General features: G+C 31.8%; 1 protein-coding gene across 1 annotated transcript; it reads left to right on the top strand.

Moving 5' to 3' along the window:
* Window positions 1–283: 283 nt before the first annotated feature.
* On the top strand, window positions 284–14,223 carry LOC134725753 (thioredoxin-like). The gene is made up of 5 exons (XM_063589872.1): window positions 284–503; window positions 8,259–8,360; window positions 10,108–10,167; window positions 12,054–12,119; window positions 13,984–14,223. Exons 1-5 carry the CDS (start codon window positions 468–470, stop codon window positions 14,044–14,046), a joined length of 327 nt encoding a protein of 108 aa, XP_063445942.1. The 5' UTR covers window positions 284–467; the 3' UTR covers window positions 14,047–14,223.
* Window positions 14,224–20,671: the final 6,448 nt, after the last annotated feature.

Below are 20,671 nucleotides of genomic sequence, written 5' to 3'. Positions count from 1 at the left end.
AACGCTTCCATTAGACGAGTTTTTATTAAAAAATAATAAAGGTTAAAAGGAAAGACAATTTTAATAGACTCAATGAAAATGAAAAAAAATGATGACTGATATTCTTAATTTGCCCATCAACACACAAAAACAAGTAGAAAGCATCACATTCTAATTTGCTACTTTTAAAGATTAGTGATTTGTCTGAAATCAGTATAAAAAGATATGTAATTATTCTATATAAAGTTCTATTTATTTTTCTATCTTTAAAATTTCAATTTTTACATTCCAATATTCACTAAAACATTTGTAGGGCGTGTAGCATCTTTGTCTATGACCTGGGTACTGTGCACATCGCCGCATCTCTGTCGTGAGAATGTACAGGTGAGAGATCCAGTTTACGGAATATAGAAGCTTCCGGTCATTATAATTTTCGCGGATTTCCATGTTGATAGCCTTGTGGAGCTTATAAAAGTAACAGTGTGAAGATGTCAGACGAATCTTTAATAAAACAAGTTAATCAGGTAAAATTGATGCACATCGAATCACAAATTGAGAATCATCATATTTTAAGCGATAACTTTGGGCGAATATGGTGAACACGTTGACGTTGTTGAACGCTTTTTTCCGCGCACTGCACAGGTGAAATTATGGCCCCACACTTTTTTTACGGTACCTCGAATTACCGAATAACAGTGTTATTATCCGAATAACTCATGTAATTACCGAATAACTCTTCAAATATCAATATTAACACATTTAAGTGACTTTTAAACATATATTATTGAATAAAATTATAATAGAAGTGTATTTTATAACCTAAAAATAAAAAAAAAGTTGCAGGTAAGTTAATATTGATCATTATAAAATTATGGATATCGGTGTGTACTTCCAAGATGGCGACCAAGGAAAACGTAAGAAATGAAGAAAAGAAAGATTGCATACAATCCCTCAACGTGTTCATCTTAGACCACCAAAGTGGAGCCCTCACGCCACGTCACGGCAAATTGAATGAACAATGTGAGGGTGGGCATTTTTTAAAATAAAATATGGAATAGTAAACTATTTAAATTAGTTTTTGTTTTAATTTTAGTTATTAAAAAAATATTATCTTTATCATATTTTTATATTTGTGATTTAGAAATGGATCTTAACTAAGCCCCTTTAAATCTATATAATTACAACTATTAAGATATCCTGCGCAAGGCACGGGCTTATCTGTCATAGTCCGCGAAAATACTTTATTTAGAATTTATTGTAAAAAAATTATAACTACTAAGATATCCTGCACAAGGCACGGGCTTATCTGTCATAGTCCGCGGAAATACTTTATTTAGAATTTATTGTAAAAAATTTATAACTACTAAGATATCCTGCACAAGGCACGGGCTTATCTGTCATAGTCCGCGGAAATACTTTATTTAGAATTTATTGTAAAAAATTTATAACTACTAAGATATCCTGCACAAGGCACGGGCTTATCTGTCATAGTCCGCGGGCCTTGGTATTGCACTCCCGATGAGCATACAGTTCGCTGAGAGATAGTGAACAAAATGATGAAAAGCATAGCTCTTGAAAATCATTTTGTACATTATTTCAAGCCAAATTATGTTTATAGGGTGGAATACGAAGCTCGTGACAGGATACCTTTCACTGAAGAGGGTTACCGTGCCTTCTTAGTAGCTTTGAGGAAGTCGGTCAGTTGGTTTATTAACAAAGTTAGGAAATGAACTGAACTATTTTCTCAATGACTCCACGTGCAATGTATTTTGTTTAAGAAGAGGGTTTTTTTTAACATCGAATGACTAAAATAATCCAAAAGTTCTTACATATTTTATAATTTACAAATTAGACTTTTTTTTTTGGCCATGAAAATAAATTTGCTAACATGAGAATACCCTAATTTTACCTAAATTGTCAGGTTTTTTTAACAAACTTTTTTTTATGTACCAGACAAAAGTTTATTCTGTGCTTATTTTGTAGACTTCCCTTGTTTACAATAGAGTTATACCAATTTAATTTTGAGTCCATGTACAGTCATTGAAAAATTAGTTTAAAATAACATCCAAACAATCCATGATCCTGTAATGAGACAGGAACCCAAATTCCATACATCTTTACATGTATGGTTAATTTCAAATCCTTTAAACTGGGATATAAAAAGAGATTTTGTTTTATTTCATGCTGTAACTATTATTTTTGGAAGAAAAGGATGTTCATGGTAACACATTTAATTTGCTCATTTTATTGGAACCCAATTGAACCTTTCCATAGATTCACCTGGTAGTTACCTGTCCACAAAAACAAGAATTCAGAAATGTTGGCTACTTGTGTAGCTTATTTAAATTTTATTGTACCACGGAAATTATCGAAGTAATGACAACAACATCCGACGCCATGTTTCGTCTGCTTCAACATTCCATTATCAGTGAGGTCAAAGCAAATTAACTGTCCTAAATAATAAAGGTATTTCCGCGGACTATGACAGATAAGCCCGTGCCTTGTGCAGGATATCTTAGTAGTTATAAATTTTTTACAATAAATTCTAAATAAAGAATTTCCGCGGACTATGACAGATAAGCCCGTGCCTTGTGCAGGATATCTTAGTAGTTATAAATTTTTTACAATAAATTCTAAATAAGGTATTTCCGCGGACTATGACAGATAAGCCCGTGCCTTGTGCAGGATATCTTAGTAGTTATAAATTTTTTACAATAAATTCTAAATAAAGAATTTCCGCGGACTATGACAGATAAGCCCGTGCCTTGTGCAGGATATCTTAGTAGTTATAAATTTTTTACAATAAATTCTAAATAAAGTATTTCCGCGGACTATGACAGATAAGCCCGTGCCTTGTGCAGGATATCTTAGTAGTTATAAATTTTTTACAATAAATTCTAAATAAAGTATTTCCGCGGACTATGACAGATAAGCCCGTGCCTTGTGCAGGATATCTTAGTAGTTATAATTTTTTTACAATAAATTCTAAATAAAGTATTTTCGCGGACTATGACAGATAAGCCCGTGCCTTGCGCAGGATATCTTAATAGTTGTAATTATATAGATTTAAAGGGGCTTAGTTAAGATCCATTTCTAAATCACAAATATAAAAATATGATAAAGATAATATTTTTTTAATAACTAAAATTAAAACAAAAACTAATTTAAATAGTTTACTATTCCATATTTTATTTTAAAAAATGCCCACCCTCACATTGTTCATTCAATTTGCCGTGACGTGGCGTGAGGGCTCCACTTTGGTGGTCTAAGATGAACACGTTGAGGGATTGTATGCAATCTTTCTTTTCTTCATTTCTTACGTTTTCCTTGGTCGCCATCTTGGAAGTACACACCGATATCCATAATTTTATAATGATCAATATTAACTTACCTGCAACTTTTTTTTTATTTTTAGGTTATAAAATACACTTCTATTATAATTTTATTCAATAATATATGTTTAAAAGTCACTTAAATGTGTTAATATTGATATTTGAAGAGTTATTCGGTAATTACATGAGTTATTCGGATAATAACACTGTTATTTGGTAATTCGTGTTACCCCTTTTTTTAATGTTTATAGTTGTGTTATATTTTTTTATATTCTGTAAAATTTTAGCACTTTGCAGTCTAGTGTATCTGTGCACCTTATTTATAAAGACATGTAATCATGACTAATGATGTATACAAACATGCGCACAGAAATGATCCTGAATTTATACATTCATACCTTTAGGCATTATACTACATTTTTTAGTTCAAATAATTATGACATCTGGCAAGGCAATTTAAAAAAAATGTAGGATGCAGGCGTTGTTGTGTGTATTTTCTGTAGTATATATATGCATGTATATTGTTTTTATTGCACGCTACATAAATAATATTGTTTGTATGCTATTAGTATAATACATATAATATGCCCTTCTGGGGTTCGACGACTTACAAAAAAGAGCGACGATTTACAGAAAAGAACCGAAAACGACCGAAAACGACCGAAAACGACCAAAAAGAACCGAAAAGGAGATGTTTTTTTTTTCAGAAATCGAAGGAAATTAGCATACTAAAAATCATTTGTTAAAGTCTATTAAGGCCTTTTTTTTTTAATTAGTTGGTTTACGGATCCGCCGACCCGATTTTGTTTAAAAGTGAAATAAAATTTAAAATTTTGATTTCGTGTTGTTTTTTATTCCGCCGACCCGATTTTTCGAGTGCTGTGAATAAAAAAATCTGAGGCGTTTCAAAATGTTTTGTCTGTGTCAATAAAGCGTTTGTAGTGAACGGCGTATTTTGAAAAGCTTCGAAATGACGCAGACGAATTCAAAAACCCAACGAGGGAGGACCATGGAGTCTGACGGCTTCATCTACTTTCAGTTGAATATTAACTTTGATGGTCAACGTACTGAGAGCACTTTTATCAAATGCAAACCTAAGCAAACAATCGGCGATGCCATATTCGACAATATGGCTGATGAAAATGTTGCCATTGTCAAGGTACAAACAAAATTATGCATCTGATTAGCCACTAGACATTAAACAACAATTGACCATCCATCCATCAAATGCAAAGCATATCAAGATAAGAGCTAAACTATTTCTCCTCCTCAACCCCTGTAATGTCATGAATGAACAGCATTTTTTTTTTTTTTTTTCCTCCGACTCAAATTTTTCAGAACAGTTATACGTGAACAAAAAAAAAATCTAAGATTGCTATTTTATTTTTATTTTTTTTACCTCCTCCGACCCTAACCTTTGACACTAGTTGTCCGTAAACCAACTAATTAAAAAAAAAAGGCCTAATGAAAAGATATTTTTTACAAAAGTTTATTATTAGGTTTTGAAACATTATACTGCGAAAAGACTACTTATCTTAAATGTAAAAAAAAATTACAGGTAGGTCGGATGCCTTACATGGACTCGGTCAGCAGATTATATAAAATTATTAATTAATGTGTTTTTAATTTTTTTGAATTATTATCATTTCCTGTCTACTTGTATCACTTTATCAACGTATTTGATGTTGGCAGCACTATTTCTTTGTTTTCTAGCAATGCATGTGCAGTTTACTATCAACAGATATACTGAAAAGTCCTAAATTTCCAGTAAACGGATATGGATAGTAAACTGCACATTGCTAGAAAACAAAGAAACATTGATTAACAAAATTTTAATCTGCTAACCGAGTCCCTGTGTTGTTAGCAACATAAAACAATCGTGTATATTTATATATATTGTTTTCATATGATAAATATATGTATGTTCTTTTCGGTTCTTTTCGGTCCTTTTCGGTTCTTTTTGGTCCTTTTCGGTTCTTTTCTGTAAATTGTCGCTCTTTTCTGTAAATCGTTGGACCGCCCTTCTGGGCCCTAATTTGGTATATAAAAATATTCTATTGAAATTTATTCTGTATTATAATTATAAAAACTAAAACTTATTTAAACTTTAGGTGCACATGTACAGCTTAACAATAAACATGAACTTTTAAATTTATATGGGTTCCAATTGTTAGCCATTTAACACCGACTTAAAATTACTCATATCTTTGTAGTATTATATAAATTATTGTGTAAGAAATGAAACATTTCCGCATTTTCAGTAACTTTATATACCTGTGTCAATTTAAATTATTGGAACAATGAACTGTCCCATTGAACATGTTGAAAGAATACAATTCTCAACAACAGGTACCTTTTTTAGAATGATATGATAACAGTTCTTTGTACATTTTGTATTATTATATAAATTATTACATTGCTAAGAATTGAATCTTTTCCGATTTTGAGTAGTTTTACCAGGTGTCAATTTCAATTTTTCGAACAATGAACAGTCCCATTGAAGGATATGATTAGGTATTGTTCTCAGTGAAGTTTATTTACTGGGACCTTTAAATTTCTTCTAATGAGTGATGGATTTCTTGTAGAAGAAATTTAAAGGTCCCAATGAATAACTTTATATTCAATATGATTATCTTTTTTTTAGAAAAAAAACCTGATATACATGTAGAAGACTTGCATTGATCACAGGACTGCCAAAAATAACCAGTGAACATATTTTACAAAAAACATTTTACATGTCAAATATTGACCAATTGTTTTTATCACTGGTATCATGGGTGACATGAATTGAATGAACATGTACTTTTAGATTTAAACAATTATCATCTTAATATCCATGACATAAGATTGATTGATTGATTAACAACTTGATTGATTAACAACTTGATTGATTGGTGTTTATTTTCAATTTCAGCACTAGCATACATGTATGTAAGACTGTGGCTTCGTACCAGTAAACATAATAAGGCTTGCGCAACTGAACACACATGAAAATTACCACAAAATACATAAGAATAATATAGAAATAAAAAAATACTCCCAATTTATGTTATACCACAAGCAATTTTTGCATCATGATCAGGTATAATGTTTTGACCCGTCTGTCCGACAGTCCTGTTCTTGTCATCGCAACTCCTCTGAATCCAAACAACAGAATTTCATGAAACTTTGTAGATGGCTCAATATCTTTAATTGTTTTTCCTTAGGCGATAATGGTAACGTTTTTTCCTGTAGCTCAGTCCATATCGTAAACTTGGATATGTATGATAGCTCGTTTCGAAGCTGTGACATTTTCACATATGTGGTTAAATTTTCGGGGTACGAAGTGAGATTACTTTTTCCGTAAATTAGCAAACCCCGAACATCCTTTTGTGATGCGGCTCCTTGTGGTAAAATATCCCCTTTTTAACACAATAAGTTCTTTGAAAATTTAATACTTTGAACACATTCAATAGCTCCATAGTTTTTACACATTTATTCTATGTTCCTCTACTTTCCTAATCACCACAAATAATTAAGTTCAGTCATTTGTTAAAAATAGAAACATGTCCAATATCACTACACAGAGATTTTTTCTTTACACGTGACTTTTGAGTTCCTCATTTCAAGGCGCATTAGGGATGTTGTCCCAGATATTAAGGACATACTCAACATAGTCAATATGTAGACATCCATATTGACAGGAAATTATGATTCAATTTTTTTTTGTAAGTGTTATTAGATATAAGAAGATGTGGTATGAGTGCCAATTAGACAACTTTCTTATCCAAGTTATGGCCCTTTGCACTTACATTGTCCTTAATATATTACTTCAACTGTTTGTCATCACAATTTCTTCTTAATTACACAACAGAATTTCATGAAACTTGGTAGATAATAAAGGACATACTATGTACATGATGTAGGTGTGCATATTGACAGGATTTTTTTATTCATTTTTTTTTCTATGAGTTATGCACCTTTCAACTTATTGTCCTCAATAAACTAGCCAGTTAGTTCTGTTCTTGTCATTTGTACTCCTTTGAAACCACACAACTTATATACTTTCTTGAAATAGTGTAGACAGTAAGTAGATAACGAGGACATACTATGTAGATGTTCATTTCACCACTAAATCAAAAATAGACTTTTTTTTAAATAGGAGTTATGTCCCATTTAGCTTTGAATTTTGGCCTAAATATATTATTGCTACACTTTGTCATTGCAACTCCTCAGAAACCATGTAACAGAATTTCATGAAACTTTGTAGATAATGTGAAGACATGCTATTGTAGGGGTGTGAATCAGCAAGAAATATTGAATCCTTTTTTTTTTCTAGAAACAATATGCGCCAATTGCAATTAGACCATCAAATTTTGGCCTTAATATACTACTGCAACTTTAAATAATAATATTATTTACAGTTGCAGTAGTATATTTAGGCCAAAATTTATAAGGATACTTACAGATTAAAAAATGTATTTTAACGATTTTCTCACTTTTTTTGAGCCGGTACGGGGAAAGTGAGAAAAGCAATCGAGGTGAGATGACCAATGATAATCTGTTTATGGCTATTTTACCTATGACAATGTTGTTAATTTCATAGACAACAGGCACATGCTCCCTTAGTTTCTAGGGTAAATTTTTCTTTCATATCAATCACCTCCACTGATAAAGGAAATTGTCAGTCAGCAAGATCAAAGGAACATTTCGTAAAATAGCGATGATATATATTTTAAATGTTTAAGTGCATACATTTTTTACATGTATCACCCATCAATATTATCTGTTGACTTTTGTAGGTGTTATAAGTCTATGCACTTAGGAATCTATTGAGGTTTTGTTTTTCAAGGACAGAGTGCGCTCTGACACAAAGGATCTTTAATTTAGTATGAAGATTAAAGACTCTTAGCTGACAATTAATATAGAAATTATATTTTACACCACACTTCATTTCATATTTTTCAGGATGAGTTTGAAGCTTTGAAAACAAAGGAATCTAAATTACTTGTTGTTGATTTTTATGCCATTTGGTGTGGTCCATGTAAAATGATTGCTCCTAAATTACAGGTAATTATATATAAGTAACAAGAAAATAAGGTAAACAGTCAAAACAATAATATTATTGTCAAATGTTTAAACAAAATATATGTGCTTCCTTCAACTACATGTAGTAATTCTAAAAAATTTGGTCATTGACATAATGCCTATTTAATTTTACATTCAGTCAGCTGATTTTGATTTTAATACGACAGCAAAAACATTTGTGGTTGTATAATGTTATTATGGTGGCTGCAGCTTCAGCATCGCCTGAAAAACATTTGGTTTCCAGACAATAACTATAGTATAAGTAAATAAAAATCTATGAAATTTAAACACAAGATTGATAACCACAAAAGAAAGATTTGGATTGATTTTGAGGGTTATAGTCCAAACAGTTTAGGAATTAGGAGCCCTTGTAAGCATTTTTCCCGTTTCCAGACAATAACGTTAACTTGTGGAATGGTGTATGGATCTCTCTGAAATTATACCACAAAGGGATGGTTAGGATTGGCTTTGGGGTTTTATGGCTCAAACCCTTTAGGAATTGGGGGGAAAACAAGGGTTTCCTGGTTTATGGACAATTACTTCAGTAAAATGTTATGTTTGAATTACCTCCCTTACACTGCTTTTAAATTATGTACATTTATAAAGAAATGTTGTATTGTCTTGAGGTGATAAGCTGTCAATTTATTTTTAGAAGTTACTTTTAAAAATACTGATTAACATCATTAAGGTACACATATTAATTTTAGCCATTATTATTTATGTCATTTTCTATGATGTATATAAAGGGGCAATTATAGTTTCAAACTCCATTGGAAATTTGGAATTGAGATTATGACCATATCTTGAGGTAAATTTTTTTATTTTATTTTTGGAAAAGGGGGGGGGGGGGAAGGAATTATGGGGGACAATTTTTTCTCCTCAAGATTTCAGAAAATAAAAAGAAAATTTTTTCAAAAATTATTATTTTTTTTGCCAAAAGGGGGAGGGTCTATTTGCAACAGCATAGTGTATTGCACAAAAGCTAAAAATAGAATATAAATTCAGGTCATATAAACCATTCTAAGTTCTTTGACTACAGTTATTCTGTGTCAGAAACCTATTACGCGTCAAATATTTAATTACTATCCTTATTCAGACCTGTATCAAGGGCATTATAGTGTCCATTTTTGCCCGAACTGTTCAGTGTTAGACCTCTGCGGTCGTATCCAGCTGCGCTCAGCAAAGCAATTTATTGTAAGTTGCATTGTAATATCACCCATACATATTGAATTATACAAAATGTAGCAGCTTACAGAGGATTGTTCATGTATAGTTTAATTTGATGCATTACTCATTAACTGCTCACAACTGTCAATTGATAAATAGATACAAGAAGATGTGGTATGTGTGCCAACAAGACAACTCTCCATCCAAGTCACAATTTGAAAAAAGTAAACCATTATATATACATGTAGGTCAAAGTACAGTCTTCAATACAGAGCATTAGCTCATATCAAACAGCAAGCTCTACATGGACACAAAAATGTAAAACTAGTGTAAAACCATTCAAACGGGGAATGATCTTATCTGCTGTCTTCATTTTATATATATATTCTATTTTGAATCAAACTGAACCTCTTTTTGGAATACAGTCAATACATGTAAAATTAATGTCTTGTACATTTTACTTTTTAATGCAACTCCTCAATCATTTGTCAATAGTATTGCAGGACAGGCGTTACCCTTTTGTGAGTTTGCTCACAGTTCTAGTTATGTATTTTTATTTCAGGAAATGGCAAAAGAGTTTTCTGATGTAATGTTTCTAAAAGTTGATGTAGATGAAGAGGAAGTAAGTTCAGTTACTTATGTACATGATGGATGAGGGTTTTTTTAACTTTTGATAGTATTAATGTCCATTCCAGGCTGAGCATGAAAAAATTTATGCTGAACATACCTTATATTTTTCTAAAAAAAATAATTCAAACCCTTGGTTAGCATGTAAGATATTAAAATTCTTTTTATTTATTTCTAACTATATTCTTACAATTCAACTTGTATCTCACTTGTATTTCTACAACAATAAGCATTTATTCAGTGCTTAATGTTTTCATCTTTAAAAAGAAAGCTACATTTAGTTCATTTATGTTAATAAGGTATTAATTTAGGTGAAAGGAAAAAAAGACAGATATTAAAAAAGTCAAGAACAGGTTTTCAAAATTTATGTACTGTAAATTCGGAAATTATTGTTCATTTATTATTGGGATTTTGTCATTTTAGACTTGAATGTGAATTTAATTTTTACGATAGAGACAAATACTGTTTGATTCATATAAAATATTTCAAATTGCGAGTTTATATTTATTGTGTTTACTCTGTCGCATTTTTTGCAATAATAAAAAAATTGCAATAATTTCTGAATTTACCGTATTGCAATTTACTTATATAAAGTACAGTATTTTATTTTAAACACATATTTGTTAAAAGTGATTCAATAATTTTATGAGATGAAATTAAGGTGGTACCCAACACTTCCACTAAAATTAATTTGGCTCGTTTAATTTTCATAAAATTTTGTCAAAGTATTTACTTTGACACATAAACAAAAATATAAAAATTTAAAAAACTTTGAACCAACCGTTTTGTCAGAAAAATTACACTGGTTATATAGCAATTTGACAAACACCAATTTTGATCATTGAGAAGCTTAATATTTCTTTTACAACACAATGTAATTAAAACAGGTACACGACAACTCGTACTTTCGGCAAGTCGTACTCAACCAACTTGTACCCTATTTTTACCAACTCGTAACCATGTTTTATTTGTTATTATTTATCTAGTTTATATGCATAGTTTCAGCCAGGTGTGAAACAATGATCAATTAATCACCGGCACGCGAACTGCAATAAATAATTTGTTTATTTGTTTCTTCTTACTGCTTCCAAAACTGAAAGAGAAGCCGAATTGACTGCCATACTTTTATAAAAAAAAAAAAAAGAACAAAAAACAAAGTGTTAACACATCAACAAACAACGTGTTTATCGCAATATTCAGTAAAAAATCTCTTCAAATATTCTAAGGATCGAGCACACTTTGACACTTGAGGATTCTTCTTAGATATAAATCAGTGGATAAATCAGTAGGTAAATAATAAAATAAAATATGAAGCATTATGATGTTAAAAATATTTTCTACTAACCCGAAAAAACTAAGACATGTTCAACGCAATGTTCACTAAAAAATATCCTTTTCATATTCTATGGATCTACGCCAGGGTGCACTGGGATACTTCAGGGAGTTAAAATATCCATATCTACGGATATAAACGTAGAAAACTTATATTATAATGTTAAAAACATATTGGGTACGACTTAGTAGAAGTACGAGTTGGTAGAAGTACGAGTTGGTAGAAGTACAAGTTGCCGAAAGTACGAGTTGACATGTATCCAATTAAAACGTTTAGCTGACTTTACAGAGTTATCTCCCTGTAGTGTTAGGTACCACCTTAAAACAGAAGGTAAAATTGTATATTACAGATCATGATATTAATAATTTCCTGACTTTCCTGTGTCAGCAAAAATCAGGAGAATAAGGACATGTTAGGAAAAATGTAGCTAACACAACAAACATAATGTAGCAATTTTTTTTATAATGATTGAGACGTGGTAGTTTTCATGACAGACTTCCTTTAATATAATTTGTATTCAGCCTAATTACTGGTATATACTTTTTCAGGATCTAGCACAAAGCTGTGGGATAAGTGCAATGCCGACTTTTCAGCTATACAAAGGAGGTCAAAAGGTAAGTTAAAACCATATGCCATATGCAAGCTGAATATTAATGCTGGTTTGGGTTCAGGTAATGTATCCTTTAGACTTGCTACAATTCCCTTTCTATTATTTCTCTCTTATTAATTTATATGTTTACTGATAAGTGCCAGCCTACTGATTGCCCTTGGAGAAAGGCCTTCCTGCAGATGTCAGTATAATTGTAATATCCTTGTTATAGCAGTAAAATTATTAAAGGGGCAAAATTGAAAAAAAAAAGAAGAGAAAAAACATAATTAGGAAGGGACATGTAGCAAGTCTAGGTATCCTTGACTTTCAATCTATGGGTTTACTGACACCATTCTGATTACCAGTAGAATAAAACATGTTTTGATTCATGTTTGACATGTCAAATGCAGGGCTCCCAAGCATGACATGTTAGTAAGAGAAACAGGGATTTTTTTGTTGTTTCTTACACAAGTCAATATAACTAACAACAAAAAAAAGAGAACATTTTTTTTTTTCTAAAAATGTCTCCTATATGTCAGAGTCAATTGCGTAACATGAGTTGTTTGAAGTCAATTTTTTTTTTTATTAAAGGGAGAAATCTCATTGAAAATGCAATTTACTGTAAAATACCTTAAATAGCTTAATGAGTCATAAGTAAAATTAGACAGTAGTTATGTCTAATTGTTAGTTATCATACCTGCTAATATTTCAAAAGCCAATGGGGGTTTTATGTGCATGATGTGCAAGACAGATCTCATAGTTCTACAAAACCTTTAAAGGGCCTTCAAATTTATTCAAATAGTGGGGTGTTTTTTTTGCTACTGCATACTTTTACAATCCTATACCCATGGTTAAAATGTGGACAAATGGGGAAATCCCCTGTAAATAATAGTGGCAGTAAGCAGGTATGCTGTGAACAAGGTGGTAATTCCTGTTATCTTTTATTTTTATTGATCAAAAGCCTTAAACCCTACATTCATTTTCTTTTCCACTTATTGTCTGAAATTTCAGCCCAAATTTCACCCCCTAAGTCAGGTTGGCTCACTTTTATTAAATCCATTTATATGCATTTGACTTAGTTCTGATCTCTAACATGGAGTATTGACAATCCCATGCTAATTAACTTGATGAAAATCAGATCAATTTATTTCTGCTTGTTGTCATGGTTGTTCAATGCAATATTAGACCTCAAAATAAAATACTAGTGCATAACGTTTCTTTCTTAGATAAATGGGGTAGGTAGGTAGATGTTATTATTTGCTAATTTTTTTAACCTTAATTTTGTTGTTATATATACACTACCAAAAATGGCTAATAATATCTTTAGGGTATGTAGCTGAAGGGAAGAAAAAAACAAACACAAGTTATTTTATCATTGCTTCTTTAGAAATGAGGAAATGTTTGAAATTGTACAGTAGAAAGCCACAATGATCGTTGCACAAAATTCATAATTTTTAAAAAAAAAAAATCATTTTTTGGCAAACCATAAATTATTTTCATAGTATTTATATTTCAGTTGTATGTTTGTATCTCATCATTAGTTACAATCAATACATGTTCTGAAAGGAATCTATATTAACAAATCAATAGAATGCTGAAGTGTTAAGTTTGAATGCTAACATTAATAATGGGATGATTTTATGATCACAAGTGATTACAGATTTAAAATGCAAAAAAAAAACCCAACTAATACATAAAATGTTGAGAGTTTCGTATGCTTAAATTGTAAAATGGTTTTTAAAGAAAAGTTTGATCACATGAATTACAGTGAAATATGCAAATTTGAATGAATTACAACAATGCATCTCTTACTCTATTTTATTCATTTTATATAATAACATGATAATTAAAATAATGAATTACTTTTGATACATTCTTTGTATTTTCAGGTAGGGGAGATCACTGGAGCTAATGCAGACAAATTAAAAGAGTTGATTGCAGAAAAGAAATAGAACTATCTTACATAAGTCACAGTGAACAATGAGGAGCTTGCCTTCAAATCATGGAAATAATTAGTCAAAACCATGTGTCTAACAACATTTTTTATTTTCAATAATTAAAAAAATTGTTTTTTGGTATACATTTCTTACAAACTCTTTGACTCAATAAATGTTTGTGTAACTTTTTAATGCTTGTTCCAGTTATTCTATCCCTATTGTAGAAAGATGGAATGAACACCTTTGTTTCCAAAACAGTAATTTTTAACAGATTTGTCTTTTAGTTTTTCTATAAGAGTAAATTCAGTGATTCAGAATTTAAGATATAATTAGTTATCAAAGGTACCAGGATTATACTTTAATATGCCAGATGTGTGTTTCGTCTTCATTTATAATAGACTCATCAGTGACGCTAAGATGAAAGTAGTTATAAAGCCAAACAAGTACAAAGTTGAAGATCATGCAGGACCCAAGATATAAGAGTGAAGAACAGCATGGTTTTATTTTAGCAGATTAAGTACTTATTGATTGATTGATTGATTGATTGGTGTGTAATGCCACTGTCAACACTATTATGCCACGACTTGGTGGTCAGTTTTTATTGCTGAAGGAACCTGGAGTGCCCAGAGGGAATCACTGACTTTGTTAGGAATAGTTATTTGAGAATGCACATATGAGCTAGTCAGCTGGATGCATTCTTTGGTAGTTCATATGAGTAATTCAACGTATTTAACCTTCGATATGAAACCATTAAGTCTTAACTCTTACATATGAATATCTGAATCTCTGCATTTCTAGACTTATCGAAAGAAAAAACATGGTCCTATCATACCATACTACAATTATAGTTTGCTTTTTAGCTGACTTGGCCCAAAGGGGCTTTTCACATCACTTGGCGTCCGTCATGTCATTAACTTTTACAAAAATCTTCTCTTAAACTACTGGGCCAAATTCATCCAAAGGTGGCCACAATCATCATTTGAGTATCTAGTTTAAAAAAATGTCTGGTGACCCGGCCAACCAATCAAGATGGTCGCCATGGCTAAAAATAGAAGTTTGGGTTTAAATGTATATTTTGAAATTGGATAAAATGTTCTAAGATCTATCTGCCTTGAAATTTTCAGATGAATCATGCGACCTGTTGTTTGGTTGCTGCCCCTGAATCAGTAACTTTAAGGAAACGTTTGCAATCGAATATTGGTATCACGTCAGCGTCGTTGAAAGAAGGATGTTTTTTTGGATAATATCTTTAGTATAAGCAAATAGAAATAAACAATTTTAACACAATGTTTATTCCCAAAAAAAGAAGCTTGGGATTGATTTTGGGAGTAATGGTCCCTAAGGTTTAGGAAAAAGGGGCCCAAAACAAGCATTTGATGATGAAATCATAATCTTTCAGTCAGTTTAATTGAAGTCTGGATCTGGAATGTCAGTTAACTGCTAGTAGTCTGACTGTTGTTATTTATGTATTATTGTCATTTTGTTTATTTTCTTTGGTTACATCTTCTGACAACAGACTCGGACTTCTCTTGAACTGAATTTTAATGTACGTATTGTTATGTGTTTACTTTTCTAAATTGGCTAGAGGTATAGGGGGAGGTTGAGATCTCACAAACATGTTTAACCCTGCCGCATTTTTGCACCTGTCCCAAGTCAGGAGCCTCTGGCCTTTGTTAGTCTTGTATCATTTTAATTTTGGTTTCTTGTGTACAATTTGGAAATTAGTATGGGGTTCATTATCACTGAACTAGTGTATATTTTTTTAGGGGCCAGCTCAAGGACGCCTCCAGGTGCGGGAATTTCTCACTACATTGAAGACCTGTTGGTCACCTTCTGCTGGTTTTTTTTCTATTGTCAGGTTGTTGTCTCTTTGACACATTCCCCATTTCCATTCTCAATTTTATTTATCTAGTTTCAGGACAATAAATTGAATATGTTGTATATAAGTATTTCAATTGCTCAGAAATTGTACCACCATGTTTAATTTTATAAGTAGAATGTTGGGATTTTTATAAGGGTTTTGGGCAAACAGTCTAGGAACAAAGTGCCATAAGGGGCCAAAAAACAAGCATTTTTGTAGTTCCAAGACAATAACTTGTGTAAAAGTGTATGAATCCTTCTTAAATTATACCAGAAGATTCCATACTTTTTAGGGATGGTTAGGATTGACTTTGAGAGGTTATGGCTCAAACCATTAATGAATAAGGGAAAAACAAGGGGTTTTTTTCTGGTTAAAGGACAGTTCAGACAATTTGAAAGCAATGTAAGGGAAATAATCCAAAAGTTATATTTGAACTACTTCACTCTGCTATTAAATATAAATGTATTTGAAATTTGTCAATATATATAACTTCAGTATTAATAAACTCAATTGAAAATTTGCCAATAACTTCAATATAATAAACTTCATTGGAAATTTGCCAATCATTTTAGTATAATTGGAAATCCCAATAACTTAAGTCTAAGTAAATATAAATCTTTGAAATTTAAACTCAAAGTTTCAAACCACAAAAAGAAAGGTTTGGATTGATTTTGGGGGTTATGGTCCCTTTGGTTTAGGAATAAGGGGTTTAAAATAAGCATTTTTCTGGTGTCTTGACAATAAGTATAGAATTACCTGAAATTGTATCACAAGTTTTCACACCAAAAAAGGATGGTTAGGAGTTGTGGAGTTATGACTCAATCTGTTGAGGAATTAGGGGCAAAAAAGGTGGAATTTGGTTATTATCTGGAATATTAATATAGAAAGAGTTGAACTGTAAACAGCAATAATGTTCAGCAAAGTAAGATCTACAAATAAGTCAACATAAAAAAAATGGTCAGTTGACCCTTTAAAGAGTAACTGCCCTTTATAGTCATTTTTAACAATTTTTCGTAAATTTTGGTAATCTTTTACAAAAATCTTCTCTGAAACTACTGGACAAATTTAACCAAATTGTCCCACTCATTATACGGGTATCTAGTTTAAAAATGTGTCCAATAGCTCCAACATGGCTAACCAGATGCTCCACAGGGCGCAGCTTTATACGACCGCAGAGATTGAACCCTGAACGGTTGGGGCAAGTATGGATACAACATTCAAGCTGAATCCAGCTCTAAATTTGGATTGTGATTAAATAGTTGACACAGCATAGGTTTCTGACACAGAATGAATGTGTTCTAATGAACTTAAAAATTTTGTTTTCTCTTAGAGCAATTCACTATGCTGTTAAATATTAATCCTCTCAAAAAAATGTTTGAAAAAATTTTCTTTTCATTTATGAAATTTCAAATGAGAAAAATTGACCCCCCCCCCCCACCCCCCCCCCCCCCCCCCACCTAATTTTTTTTCACCCACCCCTTTCCCTTATTCCAATACTGATCTTAATTAAAATTTCTAATGGAGTTTGTAACAATAACTACTCATTTAAATACTTCATAGATTATTAAGATGTAAAAAAACTGCTCGTTATCACTGAATGGTAAAGATTGTTTTAATTTATCAGTTGGTAGTAAAAAGTGAATATACATTGTATATTGTATATAACAAAGATTTAAGTTGATTCTGGACAAAGAAAGATAACTCCAATTAAAATATTTCTTGCTATTGCACTATATTGTGCAATTAGATATTTCTTGCTTACTATTGTGGACAAAGAAAGATAACTCTAATTAAAAAAAAATTTGCTATTGCACAATATTGTGCAATTAGATATTTCTTGCTATTGCCCAATACTGTGCAATTGAAAAGACTTGCTATTGCACAATACTGTGCAATTGAAGATTTCTTGCTATTGCGCAATACCATGCAATGGTAAATTTCTTGCTATTGCACAATACTTACTTATTTTAGATCCTGATTTGGACCAACTTGAAAACTTGGCCCATAATCAAAAATCTAAGCTAGTACATGTTTGGATTCAGAATATCAAAGAACCCCAAGAATTCATTTATTGTTAAAATCAAACTAAGTTTAATGTTGGACCCTTTGGACTTTAATGTAGACCAATTTGAAAAGGACCAAAAATTAAGAATCTACATACACAGTTAGATTTTGCATATCAAAGAACCCCATTTATTCAATTTTTGATGAAATTAAACAAAGTTGGATTTTGGACCCGGATTTGGACCAACTTGAAAACGGGGCCAATAATAAAAAATCTAAGTACATTTTTAGATTCAGCATACTAAAGTACACCAAGGATTCAATTTTTGTCAAAATCAAACTAAGTTTAATTTTGGACCCTTTGGACCTTAATGTAGACCAATTTGAAAATGGGACCAAAAATTAAGAAAACACAGATAGATTCGGCATATCAAAGAACCCCAATTATTCAATTCTTGATGAAATCAAACAAAGTTTAATTTTGGACCCTTTAGGCCCCTTATTCCTAAACTGTTAGAGGACCAAAACTCCCAAAATCAATACCAACCTTCCTTTTAATGGTCATAAACCTTGTGTTTAAATTTCATAGATTTCTATTTATTATACTAAAGTTATGGTGCGAAAACCAAGAAAAATGCTTATTTGGGCCCCTTTTTGGCCCCTAATTCCTAAACTGTTAGAACCAAAACTCCCAAAATCAATCCCAACCTTCCTTTTGTGGTCATAAACCTTGTGTCAAAATTTCATAGATTTCTCTTAACTTTTACTAAAGTTACTGTGCGAAAAACAAGAAAATGCTTATTTGGGCCCTTTTGGGCCCCTAATTCCTAAAATATTGGGATAAAACTCCCAAAATCAATCCCAACCTTCCTTTTGTGGTCATAAACCTTGTGTTAAAATTTCATAGATTTATGTTCACTTTTACATAAGTTAGAGTGCGAAAACTAAAAGTATTCGGACGACGACGCCGACGCCAACGACAACGGAGCCAACGTGATAGCAATATACGACAAAAATTTTCAAATTTTGCGGTCGTATAAAAATAGAAGTTAGGGTAAAATGCAGTTTTTATACGGCCGCAAACAAATTTTTTGGATCCTATATGTTATTATGTAATCATCTGTGTTGTTGTCATCCAAATACACATTTTGTTTCTTCGTAACTTAAGTTTAAGTGAATGGATCTCTATGAATTTTTTAAAGAAGGTCCAATACCACAAAAGGAAGGTTGTGATTGATTTTTGTGATAATGGTCCAAACGGTTCAGGAATTAAGGGCCCAAAACAAGCATTTTTCTAGTTTCAGGATAATAACTTGAGTATAAGTATTTTAATTGCTCTGAAATTGTACCATAATGTTTAAAGGTTGGATTCATTTTAGAGGTAATGGGGCCAACAGTTTAGGAATTAAGGGCAAAAATGGGCCCAAACAAGCATTTTCTTTAGCTAGATTCCAGATAAAACTTGTTTGTAATTGTATGGATCTCTCTGACATTGTACCACAAAGGGGAGGTTTGGATTGAGTTTGGAGTGCCTGAATCATGTGTAATAAGGGGCCAAAAACACATTTTCCTAGTTTCCAGATAATACCTTGTGATTAAGTGTATGAATCTCTCTGAAATTATTCTACATAGGAAAGGCTTGTAATGAATGTTTGTGTAATTGCTCAAAGTATGGTTTCAAAAAGCTGGGGGGGGGGGAGATTTTCCCCCAATTTTTTTTAGTGGATTCATATTTTTTTTCAAAATTTTCGAAAATTTCGAACTTTTGAAAAGTTTCAAGAAGAAATCTTCAATTGCACAGTATTACACAATAGATTTGTAAGATCTGGGACCACATTAATTTTGTGTCAAAAACCTATATTATTTAAAAAATTTGATCACAATCCAAATTTAAACAGTATGAAACTTGAATATTGTGTCCAAATTTGTCCATACTGTTCAGGGTTTGACCTCTGGGGTCCTATCAGGCTGCACTTAGCGAAGCATTTTTATTGGCTTATAAAATTGTTCATTGGGACATCATGATCTACCTGATCTAAAATTTTCAGACCAATCAGTCAATCCATTGTTGGGTTGCTGCCCCTGAATTGTTAATTTTGTTTTTATCTGGAATATTATTATAGATAGAGATAAACTGTAAAAAAGCAATAATTTTCAGCAAAATAAGACCTACAAATAAGTCAACATGAGCAAAATGGTCAATTGACCCTTCCCTGCCCTTTATTGTAAATTTAACAATTTTTATAAATTTGGTAAATTTTTACAAAATATTTTCCACTCTTAATACTGGTCCAAGTTCACTTAAGATAGCACAATTGTTAGCAGCAAGAATGTTAAGTAAAGCAAGATCTACAAACACATCCCCATCATCAAAACACAATTTTGTCCTGAATCCATCTGTGTCCATCGTTAATAATATGCACTTAGACCAAAGTTAGCAACACAAGCTCTTTAGAGCCTCTAGTTAGTATGCCCCCTGTACTGAAAGTTTGGGGGCTAATTGTTTAACCCCTTTCATTTTTCTGTCTGTCCTTTCTTCCCATTAAGGTTTTAAAGTAGTTCCTGATAACTCCTCCAACAGTTTGAATGCTTTGGAAATTTTCACTTTGCAGGCTTTTTGAAGGTGTGCCTATTGTGTGACCTGTATAAACCAGATGCTCCGCAGGGCGTAGCTTTATACGACCGCAGAGGTTGAACCCTGAACGGTAGGGGCAAGTATGGACACAACATTCAAGCTGGATTCCGCTCTAAATTTGGATTGTGATTAAATAGTTG

The sequence above is a fragment of the Mytilus trossulus genome, chromosome 1 (assembly GCF_036588685.1).
Source record: "Mytilus trossulus isolate FHL-02 chromosome 1, PNRI_Mtr1.1.1.hap1, whole genome shotgun sequence".
In the NCBI taxonomy this organism is placed as follows: Eukaryota; Metazoa; Mollusca; class Bivalvia; order Mytilida; family Mytilidae; genus Mytilus; species Mytilus trossulus.
Note: the sequence above shows the minus strand (reverse complement) of the source record. Positions and strands in the feature narration are given on the sequence as shown.